Source organism: Notechis scutatus, chromosome 2 (assembly GCF_049901735.1).
Source record: "Notechis scutatus isolate UNSWTSFEM ecotype Mainland chromosome 2, rNotScu1.2, whole genome shotgun sequence".
Taxonomy (NCBI): domain Eukaryota; kingdom Metazoa; phylum Chordata; class Lepidosauria; order Squamata; family Elapidae; genus Notechis; species Notechis scutatus.
Window position 1 is genome coordinate 148,899,002 of NC_142010.1, and position 16,731 is coordinate 148,915,732.

The window sequence follows — 16,731 nt, forward strand, 5'->3', positions numbered from 1 at the left end:
GCAGCACAGTGCCTATGGTACCCAGAAAAGGGGTCTTTAAAATTAACTGATTGGGAACGTATTGGGAAAACATTGCATACTGAACCTCGAGCAAAAATAGAAGTTTTGCATGTGTGGCATTTATGTAGGCATGCAATTGAAACATTTGGTCACAATGAACTTTCTCTTTTAACACCTCCACCTTCACGTTATACTAATGCTGTCATTTGTCCCCCTTCTTCACCTGAATATATGTCTTCAATTCCCTCAGCTCCTGCAGATACACGGCAAAAGCCTCCTGACTCTATTGTTCAGTCTTCTTTTCAGAAAATGGTAGAGACTTGTAAAAGGGATGCCTCTGTCTCAGGAACAGAACTTGCAGAATTACTGTCTGTTTGTCCAGTACAATATCGTCCTGGTCAGGGGCCACAGCTTGGACTGCAAGTAGCAGAATGGGAGGGTCTGCCTTATCAGATCTTAAGAGTGTTAAAATGGGCATTGGTTCTTACCCGACACGCCATTTCTCTTCGAGCTGCGAGGATCATCCAGAGAGTGGGAGGTGCTTCAGTCTGCGTCGTTGTAGGCTGAGCTTAATTACTGAGGAACGCTCCGCCCTTCATCACGTGGCTCCCTTGTGGCGTTCCCCAGTTTATGCGAAGTCGAGAGTGAAGAGAACGTCGTACTCTCATCTTACTAGACTTAAGGGTTCATTGGCCAAAACAAGACCCCACCAGATGGTAAATTAATAAGGGTGGGGCTGGATGATCCTCGCAGCTCGAAGAGAAATGGCGTGTCAGGTAAGAACCAATGCCCATTCTCCTTAGAGCTGCTCGGATCATCCAGAGAGTGGGACATACCAAAGCTTGGCTGTCCTACAGGAGGGACTCTGTCTGGTGCGGAGGCCTCCGCGGGTCCTTGAGGACTCACTGAAGGACTCGTCTGCCAAACGAAGCCTCCGCCGAGGCAAATATGTCAATCTTATAATGCCTAATGAAGGGAGACGGGGAGGCCCAGGTGGCCGCCCGGCAAATATCAGTGATTGGAGCTTGGGTGGCCCAAGCTGCCGAGGTAGCTGCACTTCTGGTGGAATGTGCTGTTATTCCGCTAGGTACCGGCAGAGCCTGAGACAAATAGGCTTTGGAAATAGTAGCTCTGATCCAGCGGCCGATGGTTGAAGGGGACACTTTGTGGCCCAATGTTTTGGGCTGAAAGGAAAGGAATAGGGATTCGGACCTCCTAAAGGGCTGGGTATGCTTAATGTAAATGCGGAGGGCACGTCTCACGTCCAGGGTGTGCCCAAGCTTCTCCCTCTCCCGCGAGGGATTGGGGCAGAAGTTCGGGAGCGTGAGTTCCTGTGCCCTGTGGAAGGCTGAGTTGACCTTGGGTAAGAAGGTAGGGTCCGGCCGGAGGACCACCCGGTCGGTATGGAAGATGCAAAGGTCCCTCCTCACTGAAAAGGCTGCAATCTCTGATATTCGGCGAGCCGAAGTAATGGCCACCAGGAACACGACCTTGAATGTTAAAAACTGGAGGGTAGATTCCCTGAGAGGCTCAAAGGGGTGTTTAGTAAGGGACACAAGGACCTTATTGAGGTCCCAGGTAGGATATCGGTGAACGGTTGGGGGGCACAAGTTAGTGGCTCCTCTGAGGAATGCCCAAATACGAGGGTGGTGGGAAAGAGAACCCAGGTTGTCACAAGCGATGACAGTTGAGAGGGCTGCGACCTGACGCCTCAAGGTGTTAGGGGAAAGTCCTTTCCTCAGACCTTCTTGGAGGTAGTCCAAAACTTGAGCGATGGAGGGCGAAAGCGGGTTGACCTGGAAATTATGGCACCACTTGCAGAAACTATTCCAAGTGGCATTGTATATTTGGGTAGTTGAGGGCCGCCTGGCAGCTAAAATGGTATCAGTAACCTGGTCAGAGAGCTTCTCCTTTCTTAGACGTTCCCGCTCAACCTCCAAACGGCTAACTGGAGCCATTGAGGATCCGGATGCTGGAGGGGCCCCTGAGAAAGGGAGATCCTGTTCGGGGGGATTTTCCAGGGAGGGGCCACCGATAGGTTGCGGAGGTCTGCAAACCATGGGCGTCTGGGCCAGTAGGGGGCCACCAGAAGCAGTTCCGCCTTCTCGTAAATGAGCTTCTGGATGACTCTGGGGACTAGGGCTAATGGAGGGAATGCATATAGAAGCCCTGGGGGCCAGGGGCAACAGAGGGCATTGTAATTCTCGGCCCCGTGGGAAGGGTACCTCGAGAAAAACCTTGGGAGTTGTGTGTTGAGGGGGGATGCGAAGAGGTCCACTGTCGGGAGACCGAACATCATGGTCGCCTCCTTGAACAGAGACGGGTGGATGCGCCACTCGGACTGGTCCACCGTGGCCCTGCTCAGCCAGTCTGCTTGGGTGTTTGACGCCCCTGAGATGTGCTCGACTTTGAGGGAGAGGAGATTGCGCTCCGCCCAACGGCAGAGGCGCTCGGCCTCTCTCATCAACCGTATGGACTGGGTACCCCCTTGCCGGTTGACGTGAGCCTTGGCGGTGACGTTGTCCGTGAGTATAAGGACATGCCGCCCGCGTACCTGAGGGAGGAAGTTGCGCAGGGCCAGGTGGATGGCGTGGAGTTCCAACCAGTTTATACTGCATGCCCGTTCTGCCTGCGACCATCTGCCCTGTGTCGTGAGCGAGTTGATGTGAGCGCCCCATTCGGACAGGCTGGCGTCTGTGGTGAGGGTGAAGCGTTGGGGCTCCTTGAAGCAATGGCCCTTGTTGATGGCGGGATTGGTCCACCAGAGGAGAGACGTGAGGACCCTTGGAGGTACCTTGACCGTGGCCTTTGAATTGCTTCTGCCGGATCTTTGGAACGGGAGCAGGAACCACTGTAGGGATCTGGTGTGTAAACGGGCCCAGGGAACAATGGAAATGCATGAGACCATTTTACCTAGTAATTTAGACAATTCTAAGAGTGTTACCCGTTTTGATCGTCTAATATGTTTGACGGTTTCCTGGATGCTAAGGAATCTTTCCGAGGAAAGGAAGACCTTTCCTTGAACTGAGTCAATGACGGATCCCAAGTGGGTTATCCGGGTAGATGGTAACAATTGGCTCTTTTGCCAGTTTACTAGGAACCCATGGTCTTGGAGGGCAGAGAGAGTAGCTCTGGTGTCCTTCTCTGCTTGGTGTCTGGAGTGAGACAGGATGAGAATGTCATCCAGGTAGCAGTGGAGACGCACCGGGAGGCTCCTGAGGTGAGCCGCTAGAGCCGCGAGGACCTTAGTGAAGGTTCTCGGGGCAGAAGCCAACCCAAAGGGAAGGGCCACGTATTGGAAGTGGCGGTGGTTGTAGCAGAACCTGAGGAATTTGGAATGGGAGGGCCGGATTGGTATGTGTAGATACGCTCCCGAAAGGTCTATAGAAGAGAGCCAGTCCCCCTGCCTGATGCCCAGTAGAATGGACTGTAAGGTGTGCATCTTAAACCTGCGGTGGATCAGGTAACGGTTAAGGCGTTTCAGGTCTAGAATTGCCCTCCATCCACCTGAGGATTTGGGAACCACGAAAAGGTGGGAGTAAAAACCTTGCCCTCGTTGGGAGGGTGGGACGGGTTGGATAGCCTGTATGTTGAGGAGATGATGGATAGCGGAATCCATCAAGCTGCGTTTGGTGGGATCCCTCGGGGGGGATGCCATGAAAAAGTCAGGGGAGGGGGCGTGCTGAAATTCCAGAACAAGACCGAATCTGATGGTGTCCCGGACCCAGGCATCGGAAGTAGAGGAATCCCATCGGTCGGCAAAATGCCTGAGACGTCCGCCGATGGGAAGGGAGGGACGGGATCTATCTGGGGCGTCGGAAAGGCTTCCCCCCTGAACCTCTGAAGGGACGCTTGTAGCTGCCGCCCCTCCTGTTCCTGTCGCTCTGGTCGGCTCGATCCTGGGGTTGGAATGGCCGGAAGGAGGGGGGTCTCGGGTACCTGGGCGGGAAGGGAGACTGGTAGAAAGGTCGGGAGGAACCTCTCCGAAATGGCTGAAGGGCTCTTGGCTCTGACCTCCAAAAAAGAGAAGGAAGAAACTTTTTCTTGCTTCGGGTCTCAGCTAGCAGGGGCTCCAGAGCCGTGCTGAATAGTTTGTCCCCCTTGATGGGAGCGGTGGCCAACTTAACTTTGTTTTTTACGTCCGCCTGCCAGTGTTTGAGCCAGAGCAGGTGGCGTGCTGTAACATGAGAGGTTATTGCTCAGGTGGAGAACTTAACCGCGTGGTAGGTGGCGTCAGCCAAGAATTCTACCGCAGCCGTCAGTTTGGCGATGTCCTGATGCGCCCTTGTATTAGAGGGGGGGGACATGCTGTTTTAGTTGGCGGAGCCACCGGATCGAAGACCTGGTGAAGAAGGAGGCGGCTGTAGCCGATCTAATGGCCCAAGCGTTGGCTTGGTGAGCCCGACGTAAGGCTAGTTCGGACCTCTTGTCCTCGGGTTTCAGAGCCTCCAGAGGATCACTAGGGGAGGAGGAGGATGCTAAGCCAACGATGGGCTCATCGACCTCGAGAGTATTAAGCAGGTTGCAGAAGCTTGAGTCGAGGTTAAAGAACCTCTTGTCCTGGCTGGATGGGGCAGGAGGGGCCCCTGTGGAGTCCAACTGGTTTGAGACTAGGTCGTGAAAGATGGGTGGAGCCGGAATAACCTCCGCTTCCACAACGGGCTGCCTGAAAATGGCGTCCTCTTGTCCCTCCGCCGGGGAAGGGAGCGCAGAGGGAGACTGTATGGACAGGCCAGAGATGTTTTTGGCCTTAAAGAGGAGCAATTTAAACATGTGTGGCTTGAACAAACCCACAAAGGTGGGTTGATCGGGGGAGAGACCCTCGTCCTCGGACATCTCCCCTTCCATAGGGTCTATCTCCGATAGGGGCTCCCCGTGATGTGTAGACCCCCATTCAAATTCTTCCTCCTCCCTGAACTGGTCCAGACCCTCTATCGCCTCCTCCAGTTCCCCTTCTGGGAGAGGGCTGCCCCTCTGTAAAGGTACCTGACCGTGGGGAGGGTCCGATCTAGGCGAGGACCTGAGTGATAGCGACTCGTGTTCGGGCACCATCGGGAGGGGACCGGGCCTGGACATCTGTTGGAGACCTTCTGCAATCCCCTGGCGGATAGCCCGTTCCATCCATGCCCTCATTTGTTCAGGGATCTCGACTGTGGCGGGCTCCTCCTGGCGCAGACCAGTGGCCGTGGGCGTGAATGTAGCTTCGGGCGTCCGTCTGGTCGTTGGTCCGGGGACCTGATGCCCCTGGGATGAGCTGTGTTTGGAGAGGGAAGAGCAATCTGGAGGAGGGGGGGGTGTCTAGAGGTAGAAGGAATGGAGGGTGGGAGGGCTGGAGGCACCAGTTGTGACTCCCTGGATCGCCTGTCGAATTCTTTCTCCAATGCCTTATGGCGTCTTAAGGCGTCTCTCTGAGAGGCCCTGGAAGTTTCCTTAGAAGTTTCCTTAGCCTGTCTGCGCAAGTGGTAGGACTTAGATCTGGCCTTCAAAGAAGGCCCGTTAGCGGAATTGTCATCTGCCATTTTAGAAGTAAGAATTGTATATAAGATTCTAAAGGCGGTTGGCTCGCCAAGGGTTCGACCTACAACAAAGGCCGGGTGTCGTTTTAGCTGGCCTGTGCCCCCTTTTGAAATTTAGATGAATATAATCTATATTATTATTATTGTTATTGTTATTATTAATATATATACGTATCTGCGTATAAAATGTATACTCCTATTATTATTGTTAATGTTATTATTGATATATATATATATATATTCTTAAGTTTTCGCGGGTACTTACATGTATGGCATTCGGCTTTGTTCGGGTATTTTCCCACATCATTGTAGTTGTTCTTTTAAAGTTGTAGCAACGTTTCAGCAGAATCTCATCTGCCATCATCAGGCTTCTGTATAGTGTTCGTCTGTGAGTCAGACTTTTACAGTGGTTTCAGATTTAAATTTGGGGCAGCCTATTGCTGTGCCAGAATGGTTTTTTCTTCATCCTGATTGGTTGGGAGTCTTGGTCTGTGTTTATAGGTCTCGGAGTTTGCTGTGTTCTGCTTGATTGGTGTCTCTAATATCTTCTGTCTGTTTTTTGGCTCTTTTTGTATCTTGATTGGCTGGCAGCATTGTGTTACTTTATTGGAGGCCTTTAGTGCAGCTTGGCTTCGGGTAAATGGACGGCTATCATTAGTTAGGAAGCTGGGTTTCATCTGGGTGCCTGGTTGGGGTGTGTTTGAGCTGGAGGTATCAGGGGGGATCTGTTTGTGCCCAGGTGTTTGCCTGGCTTGTGGTGTGGAGATTTGTTTGTTTGTGAGTGCAGGCTTCCAAATGATTGACAGCCTGGTGGAATCATCTCTTCTATTCATGCTTTCTGGTCTTTTTTCAATCTCTATGGCTTCTCTGATGATTCTGTGGCTAGGGTTTTCTATAGTGGCTAGGGTTTTGGTGCCATTAAAGTTGATGCTATGACCTGTGGCTTCCATGTGTTGGACTAGTGAGGAAGTGTGTTCCAGCTTTTTGACTGCATTTTTGTGTTCATCCAGGCGGGTACTTATTCTTCTATTGGTCTGTCCAATGTATGTGGCCGGGCATGATGCACAGGGGACTTTGTATATGCCTTGGTTTTCCAGGTCAATTTTATCTTTGGGGTTGCTAAGGATGGCTGCTATTTTTCTGTCTGTTTTGAAGGCAGTCTTGATGTGATGTCTGTGTAGTACCTTACTAATTTTGTCTGTAGTACCTCTTATGTAGGGCAGGACAGCTGTTCCATAGGTCTGTTCATCTTCTGGGTCTCTATTATGTTTCAGTGTGTTTTTGTGGATCAAGCTGGTGATTTTGCTTTTGTGGAAGCCGTTAGCTGTCAGTACTTTAGTCAGGGTGCATAGTTCAGTCTTAATGTGTCTTGTCTGCCAGGCGTTTGGTTCTGGTAATTAGTGTTTTAGCCACGGAGTTTATCTGTGCTGGGTGGTGGTGGGATTGGGCATTGAGGTAGCGGTTAGTGTGTGTTTTCTTCTGGTATACGGTGTGTCCTAGTGTGCCATCTGTTTTTTTGTAGATTAGTACATCTAGGAATGGTAGTTGTTTGTTTGTTTCCGTTTCCATGGTGAACTTGATTTTGGGGTGTGTGCTGTTTAGATGCGTTAGGAAATTGTTTAGGTTTTCTTTTCCATGGGGCCAAATCACAAATGTGTCATCGATGTATCTTAACCATAGTTTGGGTTTGTGGATGGCATTGGCCAGGGCTCTGGATTCGAATTCTTCCATGAACAGGTTTGCAATGATGGGTGACAGTGGTGATCCCATAGGGGCTCCTTCAATTTGTTTGTATCTTTGTCCTTTGTATATGAAATATGTGTTGGTTAAGCAGTGTTCTGTTAGTTCCATGAGGTGTTTAGCTGGTTGGTATTTATTTTTGATGATTTCAAGGGTCTCTTTTATCGGGACTTGAGTGAACAGTGAAATCACGTCGAAACTTACAAGCAGATCTTCTTGCTCCACATGTAGATCTTTGATCATTTCCAAGAAGTGGTATGAGTTTTGTACATGTGAAGCTGCTGTTTCAGCATGGGGCTGTAGCTGTTTTGCTAAGTGTTTAGCTAGGTTTTGTAGTGGTGCTCCTCTGGAGCTGACTATGGGTCTGAGAGGTATGCCTTCTTTGTGTATTTTTGGGAGGCCGTATAGTTTGGGGCATCTGGAAGATTTTTCTCTTGGGATGATCATCTGTTGGATCTCTTTGCTCATGTGGCTGGTTATAATTTTCTTCTTGGTTAATTTTTCCAGATATGTGGTTGGGTCTGTGTTTATGGGTTTGTATGTGGAGTCTTGGAGTAGGTCTGTCAATTTTGTTTCGTAGTCTTTTCTGTCCATTACTACAGTGGCATTCCCTTTGTCTGCTGGGAGGATGATTATGCTGCTATCTCTTTTCAGGGTTTGTAGCGCTTTAATTTCATTTTTCTGCAAGTTGCTTTTGGGTGGTTTGCTTGTGCATAGGATGTTGGTAACTTGGTGTCTTATTTTATCAGCTTCATCTGTATTTAATTTAGTTAGGCTGGATTCTTCCATTTACCCGAAGCCAAGCTGCACTAAAGGCCTCCAATAAAGTTGCCAGCCAATCAAGATACAAAAAGAGCCAAAAAAACAGACAGAAGATATTAGAAGCAGAACACAGCAAACTCCAAGACCAATAAACACAAACTAAGACTCTCAACCAATCAGGATGAAGAAAAAACCATTCTGGCACAGCAATAGGCTGCCCCAAATTTAAATCTGAAACCACTGTAAAAGTCTAACTCACAGACAAACACTATACAAAAGCCTGATGATGGCAGATGAGATTCTGCTGAAACGTTGCTACAACTTTAAAAGCACCACTACTATGACGTGGGAAAATACCCGAACAAAGCTGAATGCCATACATATATATATATATGTGTGTGTGTGTGTGTGTGTGTGTGTGTGTATGTGTGTATATATATATATATATATATATATATATATATATATATATTAACTAAAAATGTATATAAATGCAAGACTATACTCCAATAAAGATCATCATCATAATTCAGTTGTTCATGATCAAACAACTCGACTGCCTCGTCATTACAGCAGGGATGGGCCTGGGTCCTCCTCTGACTGCTCAGAGTCAGTCTCCACCAGGGGCATGACAAGGATACTGTAAAATCTCCAATCAGAGGTGGTATTTGCCAATTCTCCGAACTACTCAAAATTTCTGCTACCAGTTCTCCAGAACTGGTCAGAACCTGCTGAATACCACCTCTGGATGAAATGAAATGTATTTTAACAATATTAATACCAAATAAAAAGGAAAACCTAAATACTACCCATCTTCTCTGTTGCAGAATTGCTATACAACAATGTATGCTATTCTGAGTTCAATCCTGATGCAATACTTTGGATACCCATAAAAATCAAGTGTGTTAGAAAAACACTCTCTTGGTATAATGTTTCTTTATTTTCTAATAATCAAGAAACATTGTCAAATTAAAAGGAGGTGTTCCCATTCATACATTTAGGCTTTTTCTGTCTAACCTGGAGGCAGTAAACTAATTAAATGATTATGATTCAATAGGAAGCTACAGTTAAAACACAAACACGATAAAACGGGTGTGAAACTCACGGCTCGTGGGCCAGATGCGCCACAGGCTGGCCTTGCCCCCACCCGGTTTAGTGAAGGGGTAAAGTCCCGATTCATCATGTGACAGAGCGCAAAGTGGCTCTATATGTTTGTACAAGATAGTGGAGCCAAGGTAGGGCTAACAGGAGCCTTGTATATTTGTATACAATTAATGGTTTGATTATAGTTCACCCTGCAATAAGATATCTCACTATCAGTTCTAGTCCACTTTTTTAAAAAGAGTAATAGTATTTGGAGCCTTTTGGCTCAGAATGTGCTCTAATCAGGATAACCTTTTTTCTAGTGGTTTCACGTAAAAAATATAAGGATCCACAAATGTATCCAAGATGAACCTGATGTCACATACATTTTTAAGACAACACAGTTCCACTTTTGAAGACAGTTAACTCATATCGGAGGTATTAGACCTGTGCTAACGACTGCCAACAGCATGCAAATTAAACAGCATGAAACCTACAGGTAGTCCTCAACGTACGACTGCTATTGAGCCCAACATTTAAGTTTCTAAGAGAGAAATTTGTTGAGTTTTCCCCCATTTTATGACTTTTCTTGCCACATTTGTTAAGTGAACCACTGCAGTTGTTAAATTAGAAACAGACTCATTAAGTGAATCTGGTTTCCCCATAGACTTGGCTTGTCAGAAGATGGCAAAAGGGGATCAGGTGACCCTGGGACAACACTGAAACCATGGAAAATGTGAGTTGGGTGGCAAGCATTCAATCAGGTGACCACGGTCGTTAAGTGTGAAAAACAATCATAAGTCACTTTTTTTCTTACAATACTAGACAACACAATATCAACAGTAGAGACCTTCAAGTTTCTAAGTTCTTCTATATCTCAAGACTTAAAATAGACATCTAACATCAAAAACGTCATCAAAAAAAGCACAACAAAGAATGTTCTTTCTGCGCCAACTCAGAAAGTTCAAACTGCCGAAGGAGCTGCTGATACAAAGGAATTATTGAGTCTGTCACCTCTATCATTGTCTGGTTTGGCTCTGCAACCAGTACAAGACAGACAGAGACTTCAGAGAGTGATTAGGACTGCAGAAAAAACAATTGCTACCAACCTGCCTTCAATCGAGGACCTGTATACTGCACGAGTCAAAAAGAGGGCTGTGAAAATATCTACAGACCCCTCACATCCTGGACATAAATTGTTTCAACTTCTACCCTCAAAATGACGCTATAGGGCACTGCACACCAGAACAACTTGACACAAGGACAGTTCTTTCCCGAATGCCATCACTCTGCTAAACAATTCACATAAAACTGTCAAACTATTTAGTAAGACTGTATTACTACTATTCCTCTCATCCTTCCTAGTACCTATCTCTTCTCACTTATGATTATAACCCTGTTGCGTGTATCTTTATAATTTATATTGCTTTGTTTCCTGGTATGATTTGATAGCTTCTTAGTAACCTATGACTATCACTAAGTGTTGTGCCTTATGATTCTTGATGAATGTATTTTATTTTTCTTTTATGTACACTAAGAGCATGTGCACCAAAGACAAATTCCTTGTGTGTCCAACCACATCGGGCCAATAAAAGAATTCTTTTTCTTTCTTTCTTTCTTTCTTTCCTTCCTTCCTTCCTTCTTCTTTCTCTTCTCTTTCTTTCTCTCTCTCTCTCTCTCTCTCTCTCTCTCTCGGTGTAACTTCAAAGCATCCAAACAGGTGACCCTGGGGAAGGCCGCCAGGATCGTTAAGTGTGAAAAACGGTCATAAGTCACTTTTTTTCCCAGTGCCGTTGTGGTAACTTCAAACGGTCACTAAGCCAAGGGTTGTAAGTCGAGGACTACCTGTATAAAGATCAGCATAGGACCGATGTCCAACCCGCAGGCCTTAGAAGGGTGGCCACCTTTCTCGACCTCTCGGATGTGGCGCACCTCTTGGTGCCGAACAGCGCCCTCAGGGCAATATCCTGGGCGCCATCTCGAGCAGATCAGCTAGGAGTGCTGGATGAGTCTGGCTTTCTGTAAATGAGTCCTTAGGAGGCTATCAGCGGCATCCCAAGGCAACCTGGCGCACAACGTTTTCAAGTGCGTAACAGAAGCATCTCTATCCGGAGCCACCTGGAGCCCCGCCTCTGCCCCGCTTTCTTTCCAGAGCCCGCCCGCATCTTAAAAGGCCCAACGGCAGCCTCACTCACCGACCTCTTCCTCTCGGTTTTTGCCCTCGGGACGGAAGGGATCCAGGCGAGCTCCGCGTAAGGAGCTCCGTCGCCCACGACGCCCAAACGGACGAGGAGATAAATGAACCACCAGCAGCAGCCCCCTTCTCCCTTGCCCACACAAACAACAGTCCGCAGGAGACCCGGAAGCGGAAGCGACTTCTAAAGGCTGCGGCAGAGGTTGGGAGGTTGGGAATGGCCTTCTATGGCACGTGGGCGGAGAGAATGGAGCGGGAGGGTGAAGGGTGGGGGGAGCGGTTTGGAAGGACTGGGCGCCGAGAAGCGCTGCCTGCTTGCGTGGCATGCTGACGAAGCGTGGAGTCCTCTTCGCCGTTGAAAGGCGCGCGATTCAAAAGGCGTGCTCCGGAGCTACCTCATATCAGGGACGCCTGGTAACATCCATCCCTTTTCCGGGCTCCGCATGTATTTATTTTATTTTATTTTTATTTATTTGTCAAGCGATTATAAGATAACAGGTATAAGTATAAACATAGTTATGGATACATGAAATGGATACATAAAAGAAAAATAAAAAGAAACAATAGGACAGGGACGGTAGGCACGTTGGTGCGCTTATGCACGCCCCCTACAGACATCTTGGGAAAGGGGTGAGGTCAATAGTAGACAGTCTAAGGTTAAAGTTTTTGGGGTTTGGGGAAGAAACCACAGTCAGGTAGAGCAGGGGTCCCCAACCACCGGTCCCTGGACCGGTACCGGTCTGTGGATCATTTTTTACCGGGCCGCAAAGCTTGGGCGCCGCCATCTTGTTTCGACGGCGCTTCCAGGTTTTCGGTTGCTTCCGGGTTTTCGGTTGGAAAGCGGCGTTTGGGTGCTCGCGCCTTAGTTTCGTCAAGGGGGGGGCGGCTTCGAACGAAGAGCCGTCCCGATGGTGGTGGAGTCTCGCGTTACTCAGGTACCGGTCCGTGGAAGAATAAAAAATCGTGAAACCGGTCCCTGGTTCAAAAAAGGTTGGGGGCCACTGAGGTAGAGTATTCCAAACATTGATCACTCTGTTGCGTCAATGTGTGGAATACATAGGTGGAACTCGACTTAACAAGAGTTCATTTAGTGCAGAGGTCTCCAAACTTGGCAACTTTAAGACTTGTGGATTTCAACACCATAGCTGGCTGGAGAATTCTGGGAGTTAGTTGCCAAGTTTGGGGACCCCTGCTTTAGTGACTGTTGGAAGTTACAAGGGCAATGAAAAAAGTGACTTATGACCGTTTTTCAGAGTTATGACCTTTGAAGCATCCCCATGGTCCATGATCAAAATTCAGGCACTTGGCAAAGGGTTCATATTTGTGACAATTGCAGTGTCATGTGATCACCTTTTGCAACTTCTGACAAGCAGCATCAATGGGGAAGCCAGATTCACCTGAACAACCATGTTACTTAACTTTTCAACTGCAGTGATTCACTTAACAACCGTGGCAAGGGAAGTCGTAAAATGGGCAAAACTCACTTAACAAATGTTTCACTTAACAGAAATGTTGGGTTTGATTGACTCGGAACTTGAGGACTACCTGTACATCAAATCCCTGGTCAGAGATTCTCCACCCTAGCATCTCTGTAGCCTTTGCGCCACACCAGAATGGAGTTCTCAATGAGAGTCACTGCACTGTCCCCATGATGTAGCATTATAACGATTCACGCGGTGCTTCTCGGAATGGGAAAGTCTGTTCCATGTGCCAGATCTTGCCTGGGCACATCTTCACATAGTCTGCGCAAAAGGAGTTCCGATGCCAGGACATCCTTGGTCTGCATGTAGGGGTGTGGCCAAGTGCCAACTCTGGCTTAGTTTACCTGGTGCGATGGGCCAATTAATCAAGCAGAGTGGAGGGAAGTGGAATCCAAATACAGCTAGTCCTCGATTTACATTTCTTTTAGTGACCATGCAAAGTTACAACAGCAGTGAAATATGTGATTTTTCAGTTACGATCTTTGCAGCATCTCCATGATCATGTGATCAAAATTCACATGCCTGGCAACTGGTTCATATTTATGACCTTTTCCAACATCATATGATCACTTTTGTGACCTCACAAGCAACGAAGAAGCGAGGTCCACTGAACAACCGGGTTACTAATATATCAGCTGCAGTGATTCACTTAACTCTGGCAAGAAAAGTCGTAACCTGGGACAAAACTCACTTGACAAATGTCTCACTTAGCAACAGAAACATTGAGCTCAGTTGTGCTTGTAAGTTGAGGACTACCTGTACTTTATTTCTCCACAGGAGCAAGAGGCATTTCACTGATTGCTTCAGCAAAAGCGAAGCCCTGAATCATGTTTACATCAAGCTTTTTATAATGTTTGCACAAGGAAGCATAAGGTTGTAATTTCAATTTTTGGTCAGTTGTCACTTCCTAGTTCTAATTACTGCAATCCCAAGTAGAACGACAATCAGCCAACACTGCAAAAGGGAAATGCAAGAAGGAACAAACCAGGTTTCTGGCTCCATCTTATGTCTGTTGGAGGAACCTCAGCCAATCACAATTACAGCATTCTCTTAAAGATACAACAGTATTAAATGACTATCCTGGTTTATATATTGCCAACCCAACTGTTAGGTGACTATCATTCCTAACAATTCCAAGAAGCTGGCCACTACTTTTAGATCTCCAGTTATTCCAGGCACAGTGGTTAGAATGCAATACTGCAGGCTACTTCTGCTGATAACCGTCTGGCAGCAGTTTGGCAGTTGGGGTCTCATCTGCTCAGGGTTAACTCAACCTTCCATCCTTCAGAGGTTGGTAAAATGAGGACCCAGATTGTTGGGGGCAATAGGCTGACTCTCTAAACTGCTTAGAGAGGGCTGTAAACCACTGTAAAACAGTATATAAGTCTAAGTGCTGTTGCTATTTGATGTATTGGATGTGTTTCAACAACAGTTCCATGTTTTCATGTGTTTCAGGTATGCAACATAGCCAATAGCTACTGTAGGATGTGCATTGCCATTGTATAAAAACAAAAGAGCACAACTATATATTGATCCATTGCTTTCATATGTTTAAGAAGCAAATGTTTTTACACAAGGGAACAAAGAAGAGAAGTTAAAATATGGGAAGCTGTCCACGTAGAAAAAAAATGGAGCTATGTGTGCTTGATGTGTCTGGCTTTCTGCAAATTAGTAGTTATGATAAGATGCAGGGATAGAAAGATTCATCTTGCATCTACAACAAAATGGAGAGTGGACCGTTGTGAAGCTATGCAAAGATAGGATAGAATAGAATTTGTATGATTTTCTTTTTTTTTTAAATTACACAATCTCCATCCACAATAAATCAAACAAAAATAATATTTCTGGGTACTTTATTAGTTTTTATTTTTTCACTTCCAGGCAGTAGCACACACAATAGGCTAGTAAATCTGTGCAAGACTGCCCTCCCTTGCTCAGATCACAGCAGCCTCTAATGCTACTTCCAGGTTCTCAACAGAAGCTACACAGAAAGGCAATGGGAACCTATTATCTATAAAGATCCTTGCTGCAAATCTTGCTTCAATGGCAAGGACATTCCAAGCCAGTGGGAGCCAAATATTTATTGTCAAGGTGGGGAAGGGCAAGGTTAACAAACCAGAAAGATCCATCAGTACATTCCTTTCTCCCAAGACCCTATTGTCAGATTTCTACCTTAGAACTGTAATAATGTAAAAAAATAATTAAAAAAGGACTGTTCACAGCAAGGCTATAATACTGACACAGAGATTAGGATCAAGAAAAACTAGATTCTACAGGAGTGATGGGGAGAGTGGGCTAAGACCAGACAGTTTGAATGAAAAAAGAGATTAAGAAAAATAATTTAAAAAGATTCGGGTTCAGTTGGCACTGAATAATGAAGGCCTCATCAGCAATCAAGAAAGCACCTGCAAAAAACAATATATATCAAGGTAAGAAAATCAGTTTAGATTTTGGATTTCTGTGTTGCCATAGTTTTAACTATGGTTTGTTAAATAACCAATAATTTGCTGCACAAATATGAACCAACAAAAAAGCCATATTATAGTTTGCCATAATGTGTGAGCTCACTATCTTAGCTGAGCCAGGAATTACAGCTGATGTTCCCTAATATCTTATTTTGTTAATTCTATTTTCAGTGCCCTAAGAAGTTGGCATAATCAGTTCTTGCGGCTCAGATTTATATCAATGGCTGATCTGATCAGGTATAATACACACTATCCCTAAAATAGATATTACATACCCCTCCGAGACCCCTCCCAGCAGCATAAGGAAATGTAGGATAAATATACACATATGGTCCTTCTCTCCATTTCAGGGAGGCATCCAGACATGTCCTAGGGCCTAGACTTTCTTTGAATTCCTTAAAAATTTGGATGTATGCGTTCTATCTTTCCCAATCAAAAGCCAGGAGTAATACCAAGACAATTAACTCACCAGCTCAACGATCAGTAGTTGTGCGCAAATCTGTGGTCAGTGGATCGTGCTGGATTGTCTGATGCAACATGAGGGCAAGCAACCCAGCCCGGTTAGTCATAGCCATCCGAACATTTCGTTCCTGCTCAAACAGCTCATCCAGCTTGTACCACTGCCAGTGAATAAAGACATCCTAAATTACTATCCCCATTCTTAGATCAACCCCAGGAAAACTATTTCTTCAACAGGTCTATATAGAGAAGGCTCCCTGTTCACTCCTCGACATCTCCAGGTTGATGTGGAGCTGAAAAGCTGAAGAGTTGATGCCAGCCCATGTGAAAAATTCTGGACTAGAGAGGGTAGTTGTCCAATTTATAAAGTTATTTTTAAATAAATAAATGTTTAACAAAAGGTTAAGCCTTTGTGTTCCTACAAGATCCTGAACGTACCACACGCACTCGCTCCAAGTCCACCTCAGCCCGGCGCAACTTCTCCCAGCAGTAGTGCCGATTGCATTTCCGTTTGGGCACCCGGCAGAAATCTCCAGTGAGCTCAAAGACATCTTTTACCATGGGGCAACCACACACCTCGTCTGCCGAAACCTACAAGAAAAAGTCCGAGTCAAGATTCAGCAGGAGAAACCGAGAGTTATGTCTACCCTGAACAAATACTGCCCCATCCTGTGACACCCCAAAGGCAGCTAAGAAAAAGATGTAATTCTAACAGTATTGGTGACTTGATCATTTACACAACTTATTCTGGACAGTACAGTCTTCCTAATCTGGGGAAATATTACTCCACCATGCCCCCAGTTAAGGGTTCAACAGATACTGACAGAATCTATATGAAACTTAGTTGTACAGGTACAAGTCTGTATCTTTATGTATGTATATATATGTGTATATGTATGTGTATATGTGTATCTGTATACATATATACACACACAACCACACACAAAATATAAAATATTTAAATCCTAAGATTTAAAAAACTTATTTTTATTCTGAAATGAAATCCATATATGGCAGTCTACACTTTCCTT

At 46.1% G+C, this 16,731-nt stretch overlaps 2 protein-coding genes across 35 annotated transcripts in view; both read right to left on the minus strand.

Moving 5' to 3' along the window:
- Positions 1-11,529, minus strand: part of LOC113422969 (methyl-CpG-binding domain protein 1) — an 87,798-nt gene extending 76,269 nt beyond the window's left edge. For 13 of the 31 annotated variants that reach the window (XM_087956604.1, XM_087956592.1, XM_087956614.1 and 10 more), the window contains exon 1: positions 10,947-11,184. In XM_087956604.1, the coding sequence (XP_087812730.1) occupies positions 10,947-10,964 (18 nt within the window). In that variant the 5' untranslated portion in view covers positions 10,965-11,184. Of the gene's footprint in view, positions 1-10,946; positions 11,235-11,296 lie in introns of those variants that run through there. The other 18 variants (XM_087956615.1, XM_087956609.1, XM_087956596.1 and 15 more) reach the window with 8 other exon arrangements.
- A 3,083-nt stretch (positions 11,530-14,612) lies between these two features.
- Positions 14,613-16,731, minus strand: part of CXXC1 (CXXC finger protein 1) — a 30,849-nt gene continuing 28,730 nt past the window's right edge. For all 4 annotated transcript variants that reach the window (XM_087956620.1, XM_087956621.1, XM_087956619.1 and 1 more), the window contains 3 exons: positions 16,139-16,291; positions 15,711-15,861; positions 14,613-15,181 (listed from right to left, as the gene is read on the minus strand). In XM_087956620.1, coding sequence (XP_087812746.1) covers positions 15,715-15,861; positions 16,139-16,291 — 300 coding nt within the window. In that variant the 3' untranslated portion in view covers positions 14,613-15,181; positions 15,711-15,714. The remainder of the gene's footprint in view (positions 15,182-15,710; positions 15,862-16,138; positions 16,292-16,731) is intronic.